The 25,308-nt window shown below is 48.5% G+C and overlaps 2 protein-coding genes and 1 non-coding gene across 7 annotated transcripts in view; all 3 read left to right on the plus strand.

The window, feature by feature from the left end:
* The window catches only part of rps4x (ribosomal protein S4 X-linked), a 158,636-nt gene extending 133,328 nt beyond the window's left edge, over nucleotides 1–25,308 (plus strand). The window contains exons 1-7 of one of the 2 annotated variants that reach the window (XM_057028136.1): nucleotides 22,468–22,542; nucleotides 23,073–23,150; nucleotides 23,343–23,523; nucleotides 24,099–24,196; nucleotides 24,299–24,470; nucleotides 24,548–24,705; nucleotides 25,151–25,308. In XM_057028136.1, coding sequence (XP_056884116.1) covers nucleotides 22,540–22,542; nucleotides 23,073–23,150; nucleotides 23,343–23,523; nucleotides 24,099–24,196; nucleotides 24,299–24,470; nucleotides 24,548–24,705; nucleotides 25,151–25,252 — 792 coding nt within the window. In that variant the 5' untranslated portion in view covers nucleotides 22,468–22,539 and the 3' untranslated portion in view covers nucleotides 25,253–25,308. Of the gene's footprint in view, nucleotides 1–22,467; nucleotides 22,543–23,071; nucleotides 23,151–23,342; nucleotides 23,524–24,098; nucleotides 24,197–24,298; nucleotides 24,471–24,547; nucleotides 24,706–25,150 lie in introns of those variants that run through there. The other variant, XM_057028137.1, reaches the window with a different exon arrangement.
* On the plus strand, nucleotides 614–20,421 carry hdac8 (histone deacetylase 8). 4 transcript variants are annotated; one of them, XM_057028118.1, is made up of 11 exons: nucleotides 614–829; nucleotides 931–983; nucleotides 1,112–1,242; nucleotides 1,855–1,996; nucleotides 2,080–2,192; nucleotides 2,265–2,342; nucleotides 2,418–2,526; nucleotides 2,672–2,844; nucleotides 3,252–3,346; nucleotides 7,784–7,889; nucleotides 18,158–18,326. In XM_057028118.1, exons 1-11 carry the CDS (start codon nucleotides 716–718, stop codon nucleotides 18,175–18,177), a joined length of 1,134 nt encoding a protein of 377 aa, XP_056884098.1. In that variant the 5' UTR covers nucleotides 614–715; the 3' UTR covers nucleotides 18,178–18,326. The 4 variants fall into 4 exon arrangements, with proteins under 4 accessions (XP_056884098.1, XP_056884097.1, XP_056884096.1 ...); XM_057028117.1 differs by lacking the exon at nucleotides 18,158–18,326 and adding an exon at nucleotides 11,731–15,410; XM_057028116.1 differs by lacking the exon at nucleotides 7,784–7,889 and having other exon boundaries at nucleotides 18,158–20,421.
* LOC130523492 (small nucleolar RNA SNORD61) lies at nucleotides 24,751–24,822 on the plus strand. Its single transcript, XR_008949899.1, has one exon. It is a non-coding gene; the product is annotated as a small nucleolar RNA SNORD61 (small nucleolar RNA).

Consider the following 25,308-nt stretch of genomic DNA (forward strand, 5'->3'; position numbering starts at 1 on the left):
CCGACCCGTTTATAGACACCAATTTGAACCGCTTAACAACCAATTTTATTGAGGGTTGGCTCTTTAGAACCGGAAGACTTTTCAAATAGGGAAGATTATTATATTAGCATACAAAAATATATACATATAATATGGTATGTAACGGAATATACCCACTAAATTTCAACATTTTACTAAAATAACTCCCCGACATATCAAACTCACTCAAAAACAAACAAAAAACCGCAACGTAGTATCAACATAAACTAACATAAATCTGTAGCAGTCTCGATGCTAAGAATTTTAAAACATTTTTAAGATTTAAAATGCATTTAAATGATCGAGAAAGCAGGAAAGAGGAATAAGTAAATTTGGAGTAAGACGAAAAGACTACAAAGACTCCCATGATGCTTTTCGTTTGAAGAACGTTCCACACAGTCAATTCTTCCGCTGCAATTATCTTTGTCTACAACAATGAATGCAATATTTGCAGTGACTTTACATTTGTTTTTCATTAAAAATATTTTCATAAAATCATAAACATTTTTAGAACTTTATTTAACACTAAAGTGGACATAGGACACATCTTTTTTCTAGCTAACAAAGCTTTGAGTATATGTTCCCGGTGGGAATGTTGACGGTGTGACACCGGACTTCGGAAGAAAGCTACGTTCGTTTGTGAAAATTTGTTTTAGCTTAATTTTAGGTCTATTTATCTTTATTTTACCTATTGTAAATGACTAGCAGCGGAGATAGTAATGACGAAAGCTACAGTAAACGCAAAGTGGCCTATGTTTTTAGTCCGGAGTATATCCAGACTTGTGACTCTTTATCCAAAGTACCAAACCGGGTGAGTTGGAATCAGGACTATTGATAAAGCCATATTCTGATTATTGCCAAATTAATCTCGTCTGTGTCTTATCTAATGGTTTTCACCCCGATATTTTGTAGGCGAGTATGGTACACTCACTAATAGAAGCCTACGAACTCCTTGAACACATGAAGTAAGTGATGTGAAACAATGAAACGCAGTTTATAAATGTCTGTGTAGATTCTCAAGAGATTCTTAGTTTATAAATGAAAATGCGTGATCCAAATCGGATGCATGTAAGTGCGTGTAATATTTTTTCAGCATTGTTAAACCTGAGCTGGCCACGATAGAGGAAATGGCAAAGTTCCACACTGATTCTTACCTGGAACACCTTCACAAGATCAGCCAGGATGGCGATAACGATGACCCCCAGTCAGCCGACTATGGCCTCGGTGAGAATATGAAGCTTTTCCCTGCCGGTTTATATCACTGATAGATGACTATAACTGTTCTGAGATTTAATGTCGTGTTTACAAAGAAAAAGAGTGAAATTTGTGTATTTAACTCAGCATCAGACAAAAAAAGTTGAACTGGAACGAGGTCGAAGTAGTGGGTGCAGTTCCTGTCAGTGTCCCGCAGATGGCAGCATTATATGTTATTACATTATATTAATAGTTAAGGCGCGTGTAAATCTGTTTCACCATGTCTTTTCATTAAGTAAAGATATGTTTAACAGTGTATGCCTTCAGATAGATCTGTCTTGTTTATTGTTCATAGATGGAAGTCCATTTTAAAACCGTTGTCTAACTTTTCTCTGCATCAGCTCTTTTCGTTCATTCCCATTCATCCACTCCACTGTGTCCCCGGATCAGTGTGTTGCTTCCTCCTTTTGTGTTTTGCCTGCCACTTTACGGCTCATCCTTCCTGTCACCAACGCAACCCACTCCACCTTTTCCTCAATTATTCAACAGCCTAGGACTTTGTCATTATCATGTTTCACTTTTTTCAATATTATTCATCCTAACTCCACATAGTTACCTTTTTTTTTATTCTTGTGTCTGCAGGTTACGACTGTCCGGTGGTGGAGGGAATATTTGACTATGCAGCGGCAGTAGGGGGCGCTACGCTGACAGCAGCTCAAAGTCTTCTGGACCAAAAGTGTGATGTAGCCATCAACTGGTCTGGAGGGTGGCACCATGCTAAAAAGTATGCACGGGAGAACTCGAAAATGTTAGCATTTGGAAGATAATTGGAAAAAAAAGCTAATAAATGAAGTCCCTTGTCTGCAGGGACGAGGCTTCAGGCTTCTGTTACGTGAATGACGCCGTACTGGGAATTCTCAGACTGAGGGAAAAGTACGAGAGAGTCCTTTATGTGGACGTTGACCTGCATCATGGGGATGGTGCGCGCCTAAATAAACTCCTAATCAAATCTAGTTGACAGCTTTTGTTCTAAAACCTGTGGTCTCCTGCAGGCGTAGAAGATGCCTTCAGCTTCACATCCAAGGTCATGACCGTCTCCTTGCACAAGTTCTCTCCGGGGTTCTTCCCAGGTGAGTCTTGGGATTAAAGATGAAAGTTTGTAGCCTTTAAAACGGTTGTAATACTGTGAATGTGTGTGTTTGTAGGTACAGGTGACGTGTGTGACACAGGGCTCGGTAAGGGCCGCTGGTACGCCGTCAACGTGCCGCTGGAGGACGGCATCAAGGATGACCGATACTACCAGATTTTTAGCAGGTACCCAGGTGTTTTATGGACCAAACCACTAGTGGCCAGAGCTGGAACTGCAGTCTCCACACGACACCCTGCGCAGTTCACGCCATCGTTAAGAAGCTCAAATGTGCACAAATCATATCGCCGCGCCTTTCTGTGCTTTCCACAGTGTGATGCAGGAAGTGTACGCACACTTCAACCCAGAGGCCGTCGTGATGCAACTGGGCGCCGACACCATGGCGGGCGACCCCATGTGCTCCTTTAACATGACCCCAGTGGGCGTGGGCAAGTGTCTGCAGTACGTCTTGGGGTGGCGGCTGCCTACGCTGCTGCTGGGTGGCGGTGAGTCTTCACAAACAAGCCTTAGCGAGCTCTCCAACGATTGACAATATATGTTTGTGAGGGTTTGATCCAGAGCTTTATTAAAATTACAGCTGTTAAACACACACACACACACACACACACCACACACACACACACACCACACACACACACACACAACACACACACACACAAGGATCCAGACCCACCCCAGGCCCTGGCCAGATGATAGCCGTTACCTCTACGACACAATAAAGCCATTTTGTTCAAATACAATCCCAGCTCTCTTCCTACATACTTTCCCTCTATTATGTCCTCTCTTTCTTGGCTCTGTTCATCCTCTTCCTCCTTCACCATTTCCTTCACTCTGTCGCGTTGGACTTTGTCTTATCAGTGGTTTTGGGCTCATGTCTGCTCTTCGTTACCAGGGGGTTATAACCTAGCTAACACGGCGCGCTGCTGGACCTACCTGACGGCGGTGGTGCTGGGAAAGTCCCTGTCCTCTGAGATACCAGACCACGAGGTAGGACGACACACACTTCGCCGCTGTTTGAGCCAGTCACACACACGGTCCCACGCGAGCACAAGCGAGCTCATTCATGAAACGGCCAACACACATGAAAAACACAAACATACGCTCTTGTGTTCTCCGTCTGCTGAGTCACTCCGTCTAATCAAAGATGGCCGCCCGCTTCTCAATAAAGGCGTTTGTCTCTTGATGACGGCCCGTGTGTGTGTGTGTGTGTGTGTGTGTGTGAGGGAGGAGGCTAATAGTGTTGACAATTCCTCTCAGTTGGCCTCATCCAGCACAAAGTCCCATTTATCCCCCCTTATTTGGGATTAAGGTGAACTTTTGAGACTTTGTATGTCAGTTTCATGCAGGTTTTGAATCCTGGACAAAACTCGTCTAATTCTCACCTGAAGTCAAACGATTCATCAGGGGGAGATTAAGTTATTTTCTTCATATAGACACACGTAGCAGAGAATAAAATCTGCTCCAGACTGGCTAATTAAAGAAAGGAGAGGCTGTTTTCCCTCATTAAGTGAACGGCTTGATCAAATACACCATCCACGTGCACAGTGAAGGAGGGCAGGCGCCACGTGGTGCACGAAAGCGTAATAACGGTATTTACCTGGTACCCGCAGAGCTGCTGTTTCACTCAACCAACCTGTGGAAAGTTGGGTTAACGCATTGAAAAACCTCCGTTTTTTTAAGGATCTAATGTCCTTTTCAGATCCTCGATCAGTGGACCTGTCCTCTCTCTCTCTCACACACACACACACACACACACACACACACACACACACACACACACACAAAGGGTCTCTTTCTTGTCTTTGTCAAATGTAATGAATAACTGTGTGTGAGTGTGTGTGAGACCACAATAAAGGTACCTCTTGTTTCTCTTCATCAGTGTCCGACGGCCCTAAATAGCCTTTAACCTCATTAAGAAGCACTCACTGAAAACAAGGCATGTATCCGTGCGGGCAGCTGCCACAGATGATGAAAACGAGAGGACACCCACACACACACGCACGCACACACACACACACACACACACATGCGCGCATGCGTGCATCTACACACATACTCATATTCGGTCCCTGAAATTACTAAAGAATGACACCGTTACTCTCTTGGCTGTTCTCAGGTTTAGAATATGTTGCTCTCTGTTTGATTTTTGTGGTTAACTCTCAGTGTGTGTGTGTGTATGTGTGTGTGCGTATGTGCGTGTTCATGGCTCCATCTGTGCCCGTTGTGCTAGATAAGAGGGGCATTTATCCATGATGGCCAAGTAAAGCTGAAGTTCCAGCAACCCAAAAGAACAAAACCTACCTTTGTGCGCCTGTTTTCTGCCTGTGTGTGTCCTCTGCTTTGCTCCGTACCCACATGAGTGCGCACGTTCGTTTTCGGGGGCCTGTTTTACAACATTTTTCTATTTCATTGGATGATAAATTTCCTTCATTGGGGAGGAAGAAGGTCGTGTTTTTGGGAACTGGTCGGTTAGCATCTGTGCTAGCTGGTGTTGCTCAGCTCGACTTGGTTTGGGATCTTTTGTATTTTTTCTGAGTGCGCTGGCTCCTTTTGGGGAATGCACAATTATAATATTTGCTTTCCACCTCGACAATCGTGCTGCGATATTCACTGATTACTAGACAAAATATAATAGATGTGTCAGATAACCAACACAATAGCTTTGCTCCTGTCGTGCTCATGAAACAATATCTGAGAAAAACACGGACACCTCTCGGAATGGAGCCCGCCGATCAACAGCCGCTAACCTCTCGACGCTGGTTGCATTGTCTGTTAGCGTCTAGCTGACCTCGGCCGACCTCTCATTGTGACGACGGTGGAGGCGATCTTTGTGCAAATCAGACGGCAGCCACGTAGCGCGTGCTGAAAATAACCACAGGGGTCAAAGGTTAATTGGCAGTAACCACATAGGTGTAGGAAAGAGGAAAAAAGTGATTCCCACGCCTGTGCGGTGCTAAATGTTAGCGTGCTAATCAAGAGATTGTTTCCAGCAACTACCATGCTACTCTACTAGCGCACTGATGAGTGGAAATGTAACCAGGCTGGGAAAAAAAGCTCTAATAGGTGTGAACAGTTTTCCACGTCGGTGGTCTGTTTAACAGAGACGTCTTTGGTAAACAGCCGTCCATTTAAGCGTCTTCAGCCGCTCGCTCCGCTCCGCCCCGCCCCAGACACCCCTTCGCCTCTAATTTTCTCCCCCTGGCAGCTGAGTCCCTCCCAGCCGCTTTGCTTCAATAAAAAATAAACCACGGATTTAGACTTCCTGCAGCAGCCGCTGTGCTACACACACAAACACACACACACGCACACACACGCACAAGCGCAGTAAATCGGACCTTCCCATCATTGTCTCGGCGGTCTTCGCGCACGGAAAACTGTTTTTCCGCCCATCCTGGATGGTTTTGCATTGTCTGTTGTGGGTCGGTTGTCCTGTCTCAGAGCTGCGGATCAGGCTCTGGTCAGAACTGCGTCACGATCTGCCCGCCGTCCAATGGCTGACAGCGCCGCCGCCCGTCTGTCATCGTAGAGGCACGTGTCCGTACAAATGCTTCCGTCTCAGGAAGGGAGGACGTCACTGGTCCCAGATTGGCAGCGGGGAAGCGCTCCGTCTTTCTGCTTCCAACTTCCACTTTTTCCTGTCTGCAGCCACTTCCCGTCCTGCCCCTCGCCGCCGTCAGGGACGCGTTGGCTCCCACTGCCGCGGCCTGAATGGCCGGAAACGTCAGCGGAGCCGAATGCGCTCGTCCTGGCAGAGGGAGTTGACGAGGCCCCCAAAACGCTGGAGAGTAACTGGTGGCCGCGTCAGTCCAGTGTGTTTTCCAAACACCTGCTCTCGCTGGCTCCCATCTGAAATCCTGCCACCTGGGGGTGGCAATCTCCTCATCAGGCCATTTTTCACAACCTGTTGAAAATATTTACGGTCTCAGACACACATTTGTTTCCCGGGGGCGTTTTCCTCTCCGCCAGGCTCCAGCATCCTTCAGAGCTGTTCACGTCCACACATCCCACTGGGTGATCATCCTACAGTTCCAGTAGATGTTAAATGTCAAAGATGGTGCTCCTGAGGTAGATGAAGACGTGTTCCCCCTTCCCACTTCTTTAAAGAATGATGTAACGTCACCTGCGCCGTGTTTTCCATGTTAGTAGAACCAGCGACTGATCGCTGGAGCGTCCGTGTCAAAGGTCACGGGAGAAATTAGCCTTCCGTCTGCCTCCATCCCCGAGACTCTGGCACAGCCCGTCCAGGTGACGCAGGCGGGCGGAGCCAAACGTCTGCTCTGATGTAATCCACGTATGTTGTGGGAATGTTGGCGTTTCTCCCCCGCGTCCTTTGGGAACGCATAGAACCTGTGTAGTACCGCGCTCTGCCTGTGGAGGCGATGGAGAGTTGCTGCTCCCGCCTTCGTTGCCCTGTTTAAACATAAACATTCCGTTTTCGGGGCGTCGGCGCCGAGTTGCTCGGCTTCTGCAACAGTCGCTGCGATTGGACTGACGCGCGTGTGGTCGGGCCCGGCCTTCCAGTTTGTTTTGCCGTCACGGCGCTAAGCCGCGGCCAGACGGAGTCTGGGGGAAAGTGTTTTCTCAAGCGCCGGGCCCTCCTGTCTACCTCCTGCTCCAACTGGATTCCCACCTGTTTTTCTTATTCCGTCTGGTTTTGCTCCCTGGAATTTGCCCGATGCTGCAGGGAATGCCTTGAGGCTCTGGAATTCCAAAATCGTCCCAGACCATCCTGTGGGCGTCTTCTGTGTCGTCTTTTTACCTTTTAGCATGCGGGTTCGGCTTTGTTGCTGGGTAAATCCCCCGAGTGGAACATTCGAGGTCTGAAAACCTGCTTTTGTAGCGACTCGTTCCAGGAATGTATTTGTGGGAATCATCCACCTGGGAAACTCCCAGTTTCCTCTGCTAGCATGCGCACTGTGGGGGTACATTAGCAGCCAACAAAGATGTCTTCTCCTGCGACGGCTCCATTGTTATATGTCGTAATTACCTTGTTGTGCTAACGTCTGCAGGCCCGGAGGCCCCGCGGCTGCTCGCACATTTGTGGGTTTTGCTTGATCTCTGCCCAGAGGTGGATTCATCCCTGCAGGAGGAACCATAGCTCCCAGTTCAGGGGTGGGAGCTCGCCAAGAAAGGGGGAAGAATCCACTTTCTTTGGCTTCGTCGGGAGGAACTAAAACTCATTGTTTCCTGGTTTTGGGTGCTGTTTGAATGGGTTTGCACTTTCTGCGACCCCCGGAAGGCCAGTGTACATATTCCAAACCCGTCCCGTCAGGTTCAACCGGAGTTTTCCCCATTTTGTGGGGAAACGAGTGCATTCTTCAAAAAGGAGGGAGGGGGAAAAAAACCCTGGAATTGCACCGAAGACTGTAGAGATGCTGCCTTCAGATGCTCCAGCTCGCCCTAAATCGCTGCCGTGTGTGCCAGTTTTTTACAGAGTACGGACCAGACTACTCGCTGGAGATCAGCCCCAGCTGCCGGCCCGACCGCAACGACCTCAAACACCTGGACCAGGTGGTCAGCACCATCAAAGGTGTGTGTCTGAGTGACGCGTCGGGACTTGCATGGATGCCCACGTGTGTGTGCGTGTGTGTGTGTGTGAGTCTCTGCATGGTTCACAGGTCCTTCCGCAGGTCCTCCCCGTCTGTTCCCTTTTTGTGCGTCCGTAGCCCGGCTGTGGGCCCGGCGCCGCCAGACCGCGGGACCCAGGAGAGATCCTCCCGCGGGGTGAAACACAGGTGAAGAACTGAGAGCTGGGGGAGTGATTCTAGGACGGTGAGGTCAGCAGCACGCGAGGGGAGGGTCTATGTTTAGGAACACGGGCTGTTTATGTGAGCAGGAGGCTGAAATCGTTGTGTTCCCCTTAAATATAGAATATGTGGAGCGTTGTGGCGTTAACCACAGGGCAACAGGAAATTCCCTTTTCTCTGCGGGTGAAACCTGATCCTGTGAGTTTGATACAGGAATTATCCTCCTCGCCTTCCTCGGTGGCATTTTTAGCAACAAGCGCTTGTTTGTTTGGCAGATTTGTCCCACTGCTGAGCGTGTTTTTACCCACAATACCTCAGATCGCCTGTACATTAGACGACGCTGATATAATCAGAGATCATCGGGAGTTTCCGATTCTCTCACCCTGCCAGGGAAAAGTTCCTGGCCCGGGCCCAAGTTGCAGCCAAACCCTGTTTTTTTTCCCATTATTCATCACAGGCATCGCTAAACTTTCCCTGCAGATTTGGATGTTATGCTAACATCCTCGCTTCGCAGGTTATCTCTACTATTTCTTCTGTCAATCTGCGGTATCGGAGAAATTTGGGCTCGGCGGCTGGACTTGGACGCTCAACATTTAGCGTCGGTTCTGGCCTCGGCTGCAGGTTGTAGCGGCGGTGGCTAGATGCTAAACTAAAGGCAGCTCTTGTGTGAAATTGGCCGTGTTTTCCTGAAGCCTTCCAGGTCAGGGTGAAGATATTTGGCCACAAATTTGAGCCGACACGCTATCAGTTAGCAACCGGGCCCGGATGAACTCAGACAGGCCGAAGGTCACCTCACTGTGGCCTCTAAACGGCGGTTTATCCCAACAGCATTGAGCTTTCCGCTCTGAATCCCGGGAAACAGGGGAGTTTATTTGCTGAAATTCAGTTGGTATGTTGGCTCGTATTAAATCATCACAACCAGAGGGTTCGCAACATTTTCCAGTCATATGGCTTTTATTAGAAAGGACAGGGAATAGTTGGATGGAGGAAAGGGGAGGAAAAAAAAAACTGTCGGCTGCTCTCCGTGTGTTTTCCTCCCCGTCCGTTGATTTAAAAGCTTTATCAAGAAGTTTCCTTTCGCGTTTCTGTGGCGTCCAGATCCGCGGACGCACCTGCCCGCCCACGCCAGTCACACCTTCCACATTCCTTCTTCACTCGTCTCCCACTGGAAAAAAGACAAATTTCGTCTCCTTCTCACACCCCGACTTAACGAGCGCACGCAGATGCCGTGGTAGCCTGGAACACACGCGCGCCTCCAGGCGAACATATCTGCGTGACATCATCACCAGCGCCACGTCCAAACAGCGGAGGCACGCGGCGGCGGTGGCTTCCACGCCGACGGGCGCCCAGTTGCGGCGCTCGCTGCTTGGCGTGTGAGTACGTGCCCACATCTGCTGTGGGCTGACACCAACGCACTGCTAAGAGTTGTATCTTAAAGTGGTAACCCCCCCCCCCTCCCGAATCCTTCCTATGTTTCATTCTCGTTAAGCGAAGCGATGCCATATGGTCGAGCTAACACAAAACACACACACGCTGTGGCCGTGTATGAAACGCGCCCAATCTTGGGACACTTCACACGTGCTTGTATGTCTGTGCCATGATGCTGAATTCGTTAGCCCCAATTTCCTTTCTTTGGACTCCCCTACTTTGATGACGGGTTCTTGTGCTAGCATTAACGATGCATTTTTAGACCCGTCTCTGCGCAGGTGTTGATAGGCTTCTGTCTGCTAACAATTAGCACACAAACGTTGCGTTCATTGTCTTGATTTATACAAGTTAAATGCTGAACATGCATAAATAAATGTAGTGCTGGCTGCATTATGATGCTAAGTAATGCTAAATCCTTTCCATTTTATTGTAATGCTAACTGTGCACAGCAAGCTTAGCATGCTGCCAATAGCCTTTGTTGACAAAAGAGTAAATAATAACTTGGATCTCTCTTAAGAATTTAGTGTCTCTGCATGAGCAATAATCACATTTTTACTAAGTTCTAGCTAAAATCTGGTATTTAAGATCACATACGAGGCGTCAGGTTCCATTTAAATATATTTTCCTATCAACAAAAAAGCACCAAATTGCTTGTGCACCTCCCCACGTCTACGACAAGCATTTATTCAACGCATCAGACACCTGAACGCCAAGAATTGCTCAGTGTTTCCTCAGGGTTCCTCTGTCATTCACGTGCGCCGAGGCTCGTTAAGAGGCGCGTTAATTAGAAATAGATTTTTATTGGGTGACTGGTAGCTGCGACTGCAGCCGTCTGCGTACTGTTTTTATGAGAATCTGCTGGCATGATTTCCCCAGAGGCCGCTCGTGTGTGTGTGCGCGCGTGTGTGCGTGTGCGTGTGTGTGGTGTGTTGTGTGTGTGTGTAGAAAGGCTGCCTTTCTGTGAGACTTCATGTTATTTGTGTCAACATGGAAATACAACCATATCTTTACACCCCCCCCTCCCCCGAGCTGACGCCAACGGCAGCACACAATAAATAACACACCGTCGCACGCAGATATACAGCCAACGTGCGCAACAGGGGAAAATACACACACACACGGGCTGTAAATATTAGACACCCTCGCGTGTCCTTGTCAGGCTGCCACAATTTACCGTCTGTAACTGTAGAACTGAGAGCTGGGCAGAGCTGATAAGGCCGGAAGATCAAAGGAAAGTCAAAGCGGCGGAGGTGTCGCTTCAAAGATCTTTTGAACAGGTATCGGCTGGATGAAGGATGAGCAGGAAAAGCGAGGCGAGGAAGAGGAAAATGAGGAATAAAGAGTGTGCCGCCTCTTCCTCCTTTGCTGAAATAGTTTTCCTGTTTTTCCACCCGTCTTTTTTTTTTCTTTCGTTTTTTTCTGTCCCGCCGTTGCCTTCAAGATCTTTGAATTTCCTGCGTAAACACGGAGACGCAGGTGACTCACGTTGCGCTGGAACTGCCGATTTCCATTGTGGCGCTGCCAGGGAAAGTCTGGGCGCAGACAAAGAGACGATTGTGCTGAGCTGGCGTTGGCATTGTCGTGGAAAGTCCGCGTTTAGGCCGCGTTTGTGCTGCCAGTGGCGGCGAGTTCAGACTCGGTTCGGGCAAAACCGCTAATTCTTACCTGGGAGTACACGAGCGCTCCGATGAACTGATGACTCGGCTCCAAGAGCAGCAGGTTGACACGAAGAGAGGAGGGACGGGCGACCCTGCACCTGCCCCGATCGAGGCCCCCACGTCTGCCCCCCCAGTCGCTGGCCGGAGGTCGCCGCCGGTGCTCCGTCGGTTTCGTGACTGCGCGGCGCGTGGACCCGAGCGCCACCTCCTGCTGCTGCCACACAGCAGGTCAGAGGTTCCGAAATAGACCGAGGTGTCCTCCAGAACCCCTCGGCGCCCCAATGGTCAACAAACAGGACATCGTCCCGCCCCTGCGTCACCTCGTCCCCGCTGCGCTCGCCGCGGTTTTGCTAGCGGTTTAGTGAAGATGCTCAGCAGCATGCTAGCAGCTAAAGGTTGTAACCTCTGATGCAAAGGTTTTTATCTCCATCCGTCCACTGTTTGCCATGCCGCCATCCCCTCCTCATCTGCCCAGATGTGCTGCTGTGTCTTCAGCGTCTCCCCTCACCTCCGTCCTCTCGCTCTCTCTTGTTCACAGGGAATTTAAAGAATGTGGTTTAGCGCGGAGCCATCGGTCCCCAACCAGGTCGATGCTTCGGCGGCTTTCTAACCAGGACAATCTGGAGCGGACCCCTCCGGTCCCCCCGAGGCACGACGTGGAGGAGGGCGCAGCGGAGGCAGGAAAACCGGAGCGAGGAGACGGGGTTTGGAAAACATTAGCCGAGTGTTTCCAGGGAAAAAACAATTTAATAAGCGGAGGATGTGGTCGCTGTACAGTGGTCTTGGGGTTCAAACCTTTGTGTTTTATAGGAAAAGGTGTTGTTCGGATTGGTTTATGGCGAGTTCAGTGTCAATTAGAGTATTTTGGAACAGCAGTTGTTGGAATAAAGGGATGTGTTGTGCATCCCTGGAGTCTTTTTTTTTTTTTTTTAAATAGAAAAACAGATTTTTTCGAGGGTCTGGTTTCACATTTATAAAAGATTAAAAAAAACAAGAGAAGAACCAGGTTTGTGCTCGTAAAAGCTCCGTGGATGAGAAACAAACCTATCACACTTGAGCAACTTGGGAATTGTCACAAATAACAATGTGTTTGTGAGGTTTGGAGACTAACAGGATGCACATTGTGGAGCTGGGATTTGGTCATCCGCACTGTTTGGACCTCTGGGCAGAGTCTGCAAATGAAGCATCTGGACAGAGTTTGGAATTTTAAATGGAAAGTATGCAGGGGGAAAATTAAAAAAGGACTTTTAAAAGATCACATAAGCCCCTTTTTTATTTTTTTTATTTTTTTGCATGTTTTTTTTCTTACGTTCCGTTAACGCAGACGTCTTAAATTGGCATGACGGGAGAAGAAAGAGGAATTCCCTGAAGGAATGGCGGCCGCCGACGTATTGTTCCCAGCTGGAGCGTCATGTGTCTTCTCATGTTTAACGGGGACTTCTTAGCGCTTATGGCTGAAACCTCAGAAACCTGGAGAAACAGATCATTTCCACCAAATTCACCTCAACTCGGCCATCACTTAGTCCTCTTTGATTTAGTCCCGTGGAACATCGTGTTTTATCCGGGATCTTTGGCAGCCTCCTGAAAAGAAAAACAAGGATTTCGCCACCATTTTTTATTCATTTTTTGCTTCCAAAAGCCTGCGAACTCGGCGCGATTGGAACAGAAACATGTCCACCTGCTTTTGTCGCGCGTCCCGGCGTGGTTCTTAAGCGGTGATTTATGTCGCGCGGCCGGGTTAATAACGGGTTTAATGGAGAGTGTTTGAAAGGGGAACCGCAAATGTCGGCCGGCTTCCTTCAGAAGTGATGTCCTCCCAAATTAATGGCCTGGAAATTCACACCGAGCGCCGGAGCCGCTGGTGGGGGCCCGGCATGTGCTCGACAGAAGGATCCTCTGTGATCTGCGCGAACAGCGCTGCGGTCGCCCCGGCGGTTCCAGCCCCACGCAGCCAGAGCAAATGAAACCCATTAGGCCCTTTACGAGTCAGGAAAGGCAGAGACGATTGAAATTCTATCTCATAAACTGGGTGGAGGGAGAGGAAGGTCGGCGCGGCGGTTACACCACACCAGGCCCGCGATGGTAAACATGACAGATGTGAGAGATTTGTGTGTTTATGTAGGTTTTTTTTTTTCCTCCTCCTCCTTCGTTTGCCTCCCTGGAGTCAAATAAGAAAAACTTTGGGGCCCCCGAGAGGCTTCAAAAGCTCTGCTGGAATTCATAGATTGCATTTTTTTGCGGGAGGTGATGGAGTTAGAGAAGCTCCCAGCCCTTTTCTCTCCAGCTGAAGCTAAGATGCCGATGAAAGCTAATGCTAATCTATTTCCTGGCTTCTGGAACCCAGATCCAGCAGGTGAGGATCCAGGTTCCTCACAGTGGAACCCGGTGAAACGTGAGCAGGGACCGGTGCACGCTGTGAGCGCCACGCTTGAATTTGACACCAACGGGCTCTCGTTACGACCGCGGCGTTCCTTGATTATTGCCGCCGCGATGTCGCCGTTCCTTGAGGACGCCTGGTCAACAGCTCGCACCCCTTTATTTCACTTTTTCGAACCTTTGGAAGAGGAAATATTGCCCCGCGTTGCCGTTTTCTGGCCCCCGTGACCGACTGGTTTGGCGTCAGCCTAACACGCCCTTGTTGCTCTGCGGTGAAAAGATTCCAACAACTTTTAGGCAAATCAGGCGCGGCTCCTCTTCCTGCTTTTCTGTTTCCTCCTGTCAAGAGAGCCTGTTTGCATAAAGCGTCTGTGTGTTTAGGAAGCCCTCCAGACGCTCGCTTGTTTGGAGAGCGCCCAAACTTTCTTTTTTTCTTTCTTCTTTAAAGAAGTCGGCGGTTTCCCAACAGTAAAAATCCAGTTTGCAGCCTCGATGGTGTCGACCAACGATCCATCACGATTTTACCTACACAGGCAGAAATCGCAAACGGTTTGTTTGATTTGCATAACGTCCCCCCCCCCCTTCCCTTCCCCAGGGGGGAACAAAGCAGCAGGGGCCCTCCGTCTCCACACCCTCCTCCTCATCAACATGTGAAGTGTCTGCAGTCAGTGGCGGCGGGGATTTGGTTGCACAATAAAGACAGATGCGGCCTTTTATCCGCCTAACGGAAGAGGGGCCGAGCGCGTGGCACTTGACCGGGCCGCTGCGCCTTGTTGCTGCCTGATGACGTCCCCGGACTATTGAGAGAAGGGCCGCGGTTTATTTTAGACGCGGGGGTGGGGGGCAACGCTCTTTTTGCGGGTATGAATCAATGGACTTTCCCCAACGACTCTTTTTTTTTTTTTTTTTTCACCAAGCGGCTTCCTTATTTTTAGAAAAAGACTGAAAAAATGCTGCTTCGGTGACTTCAAACCACTCAAACAGTCATCAAATGTTTAAGCGAGGAGTTGTAAGATTCCATTTGGGGGGGAAAGGAGGGGGTCTTACTTTTTTGTTTCAGTTTGGGGACCAGTTACATCCCTCATTAAACCTAAAATTCTGTGTTTTTACACGATTTATTCTTTCAAAAGTCGGGCGAGCTTTTGTTTGAACGCAGTCCCACATAATGGCCCATTGACAGAATGCTCATCAGCCTAATCACAGGAGGACAGAAGAACCTGTAGTTATGCTAATTAGTCCCTCTCTCTCTCTGAGTGAGAGACATCAAGCCAGAACGGGTCCATTCGGTGCCGCTGCAGAATGAGCAACATCTGCCTCACAGGGTGGCTCCAGCTAAACTCTGGAAAACGGATCCGCCCACGGACTGGAGCGGGAGAGCCAACGCTTTCTTCATGCTGCAACATTGAGCAGGCAGGCTCTTTAGCTTCCACACTCCGTATTTATCTAATTGCTTTAATAAATATAATTTATTGCAAATTGCTCCTCAACACTGAGCAGGTCCCGACACAGTTGCGCAGGTTTTGACAGGCTTCTCGCTAGCTTGTAATTGCTTTAATTGCCCGGTGGTTGCAGAATCACAAATGCACCGGCTCCTTCGCCCTCATAAAATCTGGTTTCAGGAGGAATTTTTCTTCGCCACCGAACACCAAGGCTCCCACGATAATAAGAAGTGACTCGCGGTCCAGGAAGTGGTCTGTTTCCACTTTCAGTGCAGTTTTGAGGTACTTCACTTGAGTGATTCCATTGTTTCCTGGCGAATGTCTGTTCCCACTGACTTACAGGGGCATGGTCCCCAACAAATGATTCAATAAAGCAGGAAGAATTCTGCACGTATTCACTTTATATGACTGGAGAAAAATCATCCTTTCTGGGACACAAGAGAAAAGGTTCACCAAAAACCATCAGCTATATTTTTATGCATCATTTTCCCTCAAAGACGCTTCTGGGAATTTTTTTTCATGCAAAATACTGTAAATGTCAGCTTTTATTGTTCCTGAGATGAATGATCTGTCGAAAGTGCAGCGCTGGAATCCCCTATTTTGGAATCTCCCCAAACTTTATTAACAATACTATTATGATTAAAGTAAACGGTGGTCGCCAGTACATCATTTCTTTAAACACAAGGTAAACGAAAGTAATGGTTAATGGTTATCAACAGGGCAAATGTGCTTTAATGCGGGGGGGGGGGGGGGGATTTATTCGGTTAAAACAACAACATCGTTTCCCGTTTTGTTTAATTCATGTCTGGCCCCGCCCACAACTGATTCCCTCTACCAATCAGATTGAACTTTGCCGGCTCGTGCTCGGATCCTCGCGATCCACATCCTGGTTTTCTGACGGAGCTCAGCCCGCTCACACACACTCACACACACGCTCGCACACACTCGCACACGCCGAACCAGATGAGTTTTAGTCGGTAACGAGCTCATCGGGGAGCGCACGCACACCCGACGCTGTCCGTCGGCTCAACAGGCTTCACTTGCCCGGCCCTCAGCGTCCTCTTTCCCCCCACATCAGGCGCCCTGTTCGGAACCGACTCATCACAGGGGTCCGCTGGTGGAGCCGCTCTTCCTCTCCAGGTTTGTCCAGTTCTGTTCATTCTGATCGAATTCTGCTGCATTTACAGCCAATTTTCTACTCTCTTGACATGACTCGAGCGTTTCCAGACGAACTGCGTCGTTTTTGCAGCAACAAAGGTTAAAATAAATCACTTTTAAAGTAGATTGTTTTGGTTTTTAAACTATGCATATAGCTCCTGAAATTAGCCTCTTAGCCAAAAACTAAGAAATGTGACTTTGGAGTCAAGAAGACAGAAAAAGGAAACACTGGCAAAGCACCTGAACTGGTGTTTTTTTTTTTTGTATGAGTGGCGTGCTTCAGTTTCTGGACTGTTTATTTTAAATGGGAATTCCAGTTCATGATGCGGTGCGTAAAAAGCAGGTTTCTGGGGGATTCGGTTGATAAAGAAGGGAAATCGATTGTTAAACTATACACGGAAGTGTCCCCTTTGTATTCAAACGCTGCTTTTACTCAAATGACTTCTGTTTAAGAGTAAATCCCCACAACATTTACACAGATTAATAGCAATTCAGGTCTAGTCCTGTTTACAGAAACACTGGTAAACAATTAGAATTCTGCCATTCCGTGTCACGACAGGTCATTATTTCTGTAAATTACAATCCACAATCTCAGATATGCACATGGAGATGATCCCTAATCTGGCAGCAGCATTCAGAACGTCTGGTAATTAAAGTCAATGCAGACTCACAGGCTGCTAATGAAGTGGCCGCGGACCGATTTCGCAATCTCATCAACGCAGGAGGAGAAGACAATGAGTCAGGTCAGCTGTGAACAGGAAAAAACATTGGGCCTCCTCCAGCTCTCCAGCACATGCATCCTTCCTCGGTCATGCTGCGGCGCTCGCATGCAAGCGGAGGAGCCAACGTCCAGAGCAGCTTTGACTCCGATCCAGGCGATGAATTCGTCTTCTCCGGCAGTATTTACCCTCTCCTTCGGTTCAAGGACGCCCGGGGCTCCGTCCGGGTCACACGGAGACATGTATGTTTGGATTTTGGGGGGGGTGTTAAAATCTAAAAAAAAAAAAAAGTTGATTACACCTCAGATGCGGCTGTGTTTGGGGTTTGTTTCTGTCCCCGGGGCGCGGCGTGCTGGAGAGCTGCAAACGCCGTGTGCGAGTCTGGTCCTGACAGTAATCAGTCAGTGAATAATGAACACACACACACACACACACACACACAGACAGACACAGACCTGCCACTGACAGCTGTTTGGTATCTTTGTGCCTGTGTTAACTCTATCAACCGAGTGCAGCTGCAGGCCTGCCTGTAGCAATTATGTTCCCACTAAATAAGACCCAGTGTGTGTGCGTGCCTGTGTGTGTGTCTGTGTGTGTTTGGGGAATGAGAGTATTGGCAGATACCTGTGTGATGAGTGTGTGTGCATGTCTAAAGCGCGCACGTTGTTTTTAACGGTCATTCGAGCCTGCTCGGGGACCCCCGCGGGGGTCTTTTTACAAGATGGTTTCAGTCTTCACTCGCACGTACCGAGTTTCACTATCCCTTTCGCCTCCGCCTCTATTCACACACACTCACACACACTCGGAGGCAGACATATGCTCTGTTCTCAAGGCCCAGTTGTATTTATCCTGCCTTGTGACCCGATCAGTCTTTAAGATCCTCAAAGGCTCAGTTGTGTGGACTCTCACACACACACACACACACACACAGGGACCTGTAAACAGTTACTAACCCCCTCAGTGCCCACGGGCCTTCTCCCCGCAGCCCCTTTCACGGTTAATTTGGTGCTCAATAGGTTAAGAGGAAAAGCAGACTTCAAATAAGCGCATGCTAAATCGCGCCCAAACGGGGCGAGTCATGCGGCCGTCCGGGGACGGAGATCAGCGGCGTCATTGTGTTTCCCAGACAAGTCTGACTTCAGAGGTTTAATGGGTCGCTAGAAAGAATCGGAGTGGAGCCACAAGCGAGCCCGACGAGGCGACTTTTTGGTGGTTAGCTTCGCCGTAGCTAACGGGCTAATCGTATGGTAACATTTCCGCTCTTTCCTTCCAGGATCTGGGCTTTCCTGGTGATGACCTCACTGTTGTTCCCTGCCAACACAATGAAGGACCTCTCTTCCTCCTCGCCTCTCAGCTCCCTGCTCCATTTCCCACCCTCCAAGACCTCCGTGGTTCCCTTCTCCCCGTCCGCCGGCGCCGTCTCCTCGCCGTCAGGGTCCCCCCTCTCCAAACCTCAGCCCTTCTGCCTGCAGACGGGGCCGCACCTCATCGCCAGCATGCAGCTGCAGAAGCTGAACTCCCACTACCAGAATCTTGCCGGCGCCTCTGCCGGACACCCGCCGCCCGGCGGCGCTCAGCGGGGCTTCGGGACCTCGCCGATGACCAGCGGTAACCAGCTCCTGGGGGCGGCCGGAGGCCTGGGCGGAGCCGGGATGAACGTGGGCATCAGCGTGGGGGGCCAGGCTTCAGGGGCAGGTGGGATTATTGACTTTGAACCCGTGGATGAGGAGGTTCTCATGTCGTTGGTGGTGGAACTGGGTTTGGATCGGGCCAACGAGCTGCCCGAGCTCTGGCTGGGCCAGAACGAATTTGACTTCATGTCAGACGTGCCGGCCGGATGCTGACGTCAAATCAGATCCGTCGACTTTGCGGAAATAATCAAAGAGGAGACGGAAGTTTGTTTTTCCTCCGACAGATTGATGTAAAAAGAAGAAAACGTTGATTTTTGCTTCTCGCTGGAGTCTTTAGTTCCTTTCGATCATTTTTTCTTTTTTTTTTTGGATCCCTTCTGGGATGGCGAGACCCGACCTGAGGAGACGCTCCTCCATCTCGCTGCTGCCCGGCGAAGAGCAGGTTTTTGAGGCCCTTCTGCCTCCGGAGGAACGCCAACACGAAGGAACGTAATGGGAGATCTGCGAGGGATGACAAACAGAGCGCTTCCTGTTTTCTTAATGGACAATATTGGACTCTGGTCTCACGGGAAAGAGGCGTCTGCCCCCCCCAACAAAGAGAGAACTGTTATCTCAGCGTGCCTCCGCTGTTCTCTCCCCGCCGTCCTTAAATGAAGTCCCAACGTTGGTATTCTTAGAACATGTTATTTAAGACAGTGGCTGATTTCCATCACGGCCGGTGGACAACGGGGTCTTTTGTGGCGCGGCTGTGTAATCGGTTCTACTTTCCTGGACCTAATGAATTAGATCAAGTGATGGGGGATCATCTGGAGCATGGGACCGAGGTGGAGTAAATAGTCCGGGGGGGTGGGGGGGGCTCTGCAGCAGCTTCTGCTCCAGATCTTTTGGGTTATACAAGTCGGCGTCTTGTTATCTGGCGCACCGTGCGACGCCGCCGAACGGCCAGAGACGCGTGGAGCCCAATCGGGTTTTAATGAAGGAGTTCTGCCACAGGATGTCTTTTGTACCAGGGATTTGCCAGGGTTGTTTCCCTCCCAGCGGCGGGGCCAAAGAAAGCCTCCTCATCGTCTCTGAATCCGGCAGACAGACGCCGATTCTTCTTCTCCTCCTCCGTCTGGCCACAGAAGTGGGTCAGAACTGCATTCCTCAGGTGGAGGGCGGCCTGGTGTTTGTTGCCATCTGCTCCACATTGTTGTCAGGTCCCCCCGTTTTTCTGCGTTCCTGGGTGAGCTCGGTCACTTCATGACAAAAAAACATGGGGCATTCTGCACGTCTCACAATCAATTTAAATGTAGATTTAGCATCCGGTTACGTCAAAACTGGGTAAAACGACCAGATTTCCTGCACCAGGAGGACGGTCTCCGGGCCAGGCGTGAGCCAGCCAGGGGACTGTTTGTGGGTTAAAAACACATCCCTGGAACTTAATGTCAGCAGTGTAGTTCCACCAGCGTCCCAGGAGAAATGTTTCAGGAGTGGAAAAGGACAGGGTGGAAACCTGCAAAATCTGCCTAGCGACACCTCACAGATTGCCCTAATCTACACTCGGACCGACTCTTCCTGCTTGGAAACCTTTGCAGCCTGACCGTGGAAGAGGATTTGCAGTTTCCACGCGCAGGCGTCGCCTCTGAGCTTCAGAGCCGTGAAAAATGTTCTACACTGATTTATGCCTTTTTAAAAATAAGACAAAAAATTTGCCTTCTTTACTTCAAAACTTAAAATTCTTATTTTTTTCTTTTTTATGGTGAAATTAATACTATTTTCAGATAACATATTTTCCTTGTTCAGCACTTTTGCTCACCGACTGTATCTATATAAATATGTAAATGACTGAAAACATTGAAGGGGAAAAATGTATTTTTTGTTGTCATGGGGACATTGACGGTAAATAAAGACAGTGAAAACTGAACTCGAGTGAATGTTTCAGTCATGCACACTTGTATTATGATTTAATTATTTTTTTTTTAAAGAATAATCTCTTAAACATCGAATGATTGTACTTACGAAATTAATTGGTTCCAGAAGTTGTTTCATAACCTGAAAATTACGTAAGTAGAGACGCGCTTTCCATGTAAATGCCCTAATCCGTTCCAAGCCCCCAAAAATCCGGACTTTTTTTTTTTTTTAAATAAATCATAAAAATGCATCAAAACATGTAACAAATACATGTTACAATTAGATTACCGCACAATAAATGTAGGAATTCAGTGCAAGGCTTCTCCAGGAACAAAATTAACTTTATTACAGGCTAATCTTACATTAGCCGTCATTACTAGCAACGTTAACACTTGTGGTAACACCGCCATCTAATGTACAAACGTACGAACACCCACAATAAATAAAACGAAGGCGACGCTGGGATACACACAAACGTACATATTGACCCTCCTAGCCAATGGGATGACAGGAAAATGCTAGGCGATAACCAATGGCAGAGTAGCTACAAGCAAGTTTGTGTTCGCTAAACTCCGCAAGCTGCGAGTAGCAGCGGTAGCGTATTTTCGTAACCTGAAATTTCCTGCGTAACAAGAGGAAATATTTTCCCTTGAGACGCTTCGTAACCTGAAAAATTCCCTGAAAAATTAGAGGTCCGCTGTATAATCTTGATGTACGAAAATTAATCCAATGCCGCCATCTGCCGGCAGATTGTTGCAATTACAAATTATGTGGATTTAATTTCAGGTTTGTCATTTTTACATTATTTATAATTTTTATTTAATTACTTAGATTGATTACGACAGATCTATTAATAAACCAATTAAAATAATTGAATTTCTTTAAAAAAATGTTCTAACCGAAACAAGTAGGGCTCGATGCACACCTTTCACTACTTAATCATCTGAATTGGGGCTTGCGAGTAAATCGAATCAGTGCATTTTAGTCAATCATTTATAGGATGAATATATGGCTCAAATGGACCTTATTGTTAAAGGCTTAAAGTTTGGATTTAAAATATGACATTTTTGCAACATCAAATCAAACATTTTTTTAGTTGTACCTGTACGTGGGACGTTGTTGTGCTGCTGCCGCCTAGTGGCCATATGTATTATGGCGTATGTTTAAACAATAAAGCAAAAATACGCAACAAAACAAAATAAAAAACCCTGGAAACTCTTGTTGGTGTTTAACATTGAGCTCAGCTCAGTTCAACTCTTGTGTTACACGAGAAAAACATTTGGCATATGACAATACAAATAACGACACTGCTCGTGCACAAACACATTAAAAACACCACAGACTGTCCCCAGCGAGTTCAGAACTGAACCCTTCTGGATAGACGGCGAAATGTCTTCAAAAGAGAAGAAAACAGTCCAGCTGACACAGAAAACTACCTTGGACCACAGACTTGCAATTCCAGGGACGTAAAAGGAATTCAGGTGCATCCTGGGGCTGATATGAGATCCCCAGGAGGGTGGGGATGGCCTCGGGGGGAGAGGACAGTTGGTATCATTTCTCAGAGGAAGTTGAGGCCTCCAGCAAGTTTTATCTCTAGATGTGTAAACAGGTCTAAGCTCTGGGTTACACTGGCATTTCCTGAAGGACAGACTGAGACAACAGACAAGAGAGCTTTGTGTCTGCAAACATGATCTGGCCTACATGAATACTTATTTACTTTTATGGATTTTGGTCTTTTAATTGGCGTTCCTAATTTCCAATCTTGACTTATTAAATTATATTATTCCATGAGGAAAAACCTAGTAACTTGTTGCATCTTTAAAACTGACTGGGGGGATCTACTCTTCTTAAACTAGCTAGAATAAAATGTGGTTTCATTTCAGTTGAATATTTATACATATAATGGCCAGGAACTGTTTAAGGAACATAATTCAGGACATTTACACAGTGTAATAATTTATGGAGTCATACTTCCCACTACTTATTTACTAACTCGTGTTTGAGACCAAGAAATGGCAGAGAAATAAATGAATAAAAAGTTCGCTTTTCTTATGTCCCTCCCCGCATGCCGTAGTCCTGCTTATCATTCCATACCGGAAGCGGGGAGGTCCTTTCCCCCGCAGACTCCAACATGGTGAGCTTGTTTCCCTCACGATTCCATTCTGAAGTCATCAATAAACATCACCTTTATGCGTGGTTATATTGAATAACTACTTAACCTGACGAGTAATTCCTCTTCTAATTGAACATTTTATGTGTATATTGAATATTACGGCAGCGATGCGCGATGTTTATCTACCACTTGAATTTGGTGCACTCGCTTCAAAATCTGTCGCTCACCGCTTGCTTGCTAATGCCTCTAGCGCCGCTAATGCAGTTAGGAGTCGGGTGTTTGCATTTGACCCGACCGATTTGATCTCTCTGGTTCTGAGATAATCTTGGAAGTATTTTAAAACTATTTAAGGGTTTACTTTGAGGCGCTGACAGTTGTGGTTAGGCCGCGGCCGGCTGTGCTCGATCCTACGACGAGCTAGCATGCTATGCTAACGTGGTGGAGCGAATATGCTCCGTTAGAATCCCGGCACATTTCGTTTCGAAAATGCGCATTATTGGCGGACTGACGGTTTCCCCAGACGTTTACCGGGTTTGTTCTCTCCCATTCAGGCAAGAGGACCGAAGAAGCACCTGAAGCGCGTCGCAGCGCCGAAGCACTGGATGCTTGACAAGCTCACCGGAGTGTTCGTAAGTAGCACGTTTATTTCCTCACGTTAGTCCGGGATCTTAAAGGTGGCGAGGTGTTTCAGATAGGCTCGAGGTGGCTCATCTAAAGCTACTTCAGAAACAGCTGGATCGAGACGTATATATGAGTCGTCTGGTAAATGATGATCAGGTCGTCTGTTTCTGGAACCACGACATCCCCTCTGGTCCTTTCAGGCTCCCCGTCCTTCCACCGGTCCCCACAAGCTGAGGGAGTGCCTGCCCCTCATCATTTTCCTGAGGAACCGCCTCAAGTACGCCCTGACTGGGGATGAGGTGAAGAAGATCTGCATGCAGAGATTCATCAAGATCGATGGCAAGGTCCGCACCGATATCACCTACCCCACTGGATTCATGGGTGAGTGGGCCCCCGGAGAGGCGGGGACCGGGTGGATCAAGCGCAAATGTATTTGACGTGGTTTAATCACCGCAGAACCGATGTTCAGTGAAACCCACTTTTGTAAATGAGACGTGAGGAACAAAACATGTTGATCATTTACATTAATGCCAGGCTGCTGGCTTTACTGGCGGGCGCCCCAGTTCTTCATGTTTAACTGCTGCTTTGTTAAGATGGTTTTGTGTTGGACTTGTTGACCCTGGCAGGTGGTGCTGTCACCTGGTTTTTAAACCCACCGGGTTTGTTCTGCGTTGACTGTCCGAGTGTGTGCTAAAGTCTGCTAAAGGTTGAAAACGGACGCTTTTTGATCCAAATTAATGTTCTGCCCGCTCCGGGACGTCACACAGTGGTGAGCTGTCCTTGGGTCAGTTTCCCCTCCAGAAGCTTCTTGTCATTGTTCGACAAATCCAGACTCGGAGGGATTTTATGTGCTCGGAACCCAATCGTTCCAAAATGGGCCGGAATGGCAGCGCGCACCGGCTTGGAGTTGTATCATTTCCATTGTTGTAAATAAAAGGAGCTTCCTCTTCCCCCAGATGTGATCAGCATCGATAAAACCGGCGAGCACTTCCGTCTGATCTACGACGTGAAGGGGCGCTTCACCGTGCACCGCATCACAGCTGAGGAGGCCAAGGTGGGGGCACTGGTGCACCTGCGGATGAGTTCGCTCCTCGCCCCAACAGAACCTGGCCATATCTGTAAAACTGAGATTTAATTGCTCCTTGTTTTTACGCAGTACAAGCTGTGCAAAGTCAAGAAGATCCTCATCGGCACCAAAGGAATCCCCCACCTGGTGACCCACGACGCCCGCACCATCCGCTACCCAGACCCCCTCATCAAGGTCAACGACACCGTCCGCATTGACCTGGACACCGGCAAGATCACCGACTTCATCAAGTTCGATACCAGTGGGTTCCTCGTCACGCCCCCCCCCCCCCCACCGCAGTGTTGTGGATGTGTTGCTGACAGGTGTTGTTCCCCTCAGGTAACATGTGCATGGTGACAGGAGGCGCCAACTTGGGCCGTATCGGCGTGATCACCAACAGGGAGCGTCACCCTGGCTCCTTCGACGTGGTGCACGTCAAGGACAGCACAGGCAACAGCTTCGCCACCAGGCTGTCCAACATCTTTGTCATCGGCAAGGTGAGCGGCTTCAGAACCAGGTCGGGCTGGTGAACGTCTGCGGGGGCAATGATGACCTTCAGGTTTTGAGGAAGTGATGAAAAAACTCCAGCTATTCCTCTAAGAAGTTCTGAGCTCCCCGTTCAACCATCCAAACCAGTGGAAACCGGACTAACTGTTGGCAGGAACGAGCGAAGCATGACTTGTTTTTCCACACTCCTGCCGAGTCCAGACTTTAAAACTCCGCTGTTCATATGGCCGCATCCTGAATATAGAACGTTTAAGGTGTGAAGGAACTTGGCGAATGTTCTCCGCAGCGCGTGCGGGCTGTAGGGACAGTTGGTGCAGCGGGGGAGACTTTTGTTCCATTGAAATTCCTTCAGATTATCGAAATTCGCTCCCTCCAGTAGAGTTCTAAGATTGCGTAACTCGGCTCTAATTTTTTTTTTCTCCATCCCGTTTCCAGGGCAACAAGCCGTGGGTGTCCCTGCCCAGAGGAAAGGGAATCCGCCTGACCATCGCCGAAGAGAGAGACAAGAGGTTGGCCGCCAAGCAGGCCAGCGGCTAGACTGGTCAGACGTGCAGGCCGACATCTGGTTTTCAAATAAACTGTTATTTCCCAAA

This window comes from Takifugu flavidus, chromosome 3 (genome assembly GCF_003711565.1).
Source record: "Takifugu flavidus isolate HTHZ2018 chromosome 3, ASM371156v2, whole genome shotgun sequence".
NCBI lineage: Eukaryota > Metazoa > Chordata > Actinopteri > Tetraodontiformes > Tetraodontidae > Takifugu > Takifugu flavidus.

What these genes read in the sequence shown, in the direction of transcription:
- hdac8 (XM_057028116.1), top strand. Translation starts at nt 716, where the DNA reads ATGACTAGCAGCGGAGATAGTAATGACGAAAGCTACAGTAAACGCAAA. An exon ending in GGGTGGCACCATGCTAAAAA is followed by an intron (nt 1,997 to 2,079) that starts GTATGCACGGGA and finishes CCTTGTCTGCAG; the next exon opens with GGACGAGGCTTCAGGCTTCT. An exon ending in TGACCTGCATCATGGGGATG is followed by an intron (nt 2,193 to 2,264) that starts GTGCGCGCCTAA and finishes GGTCTCCTGCAG; the next exon opens with GCGTAGAAGATGCCTTCAGC.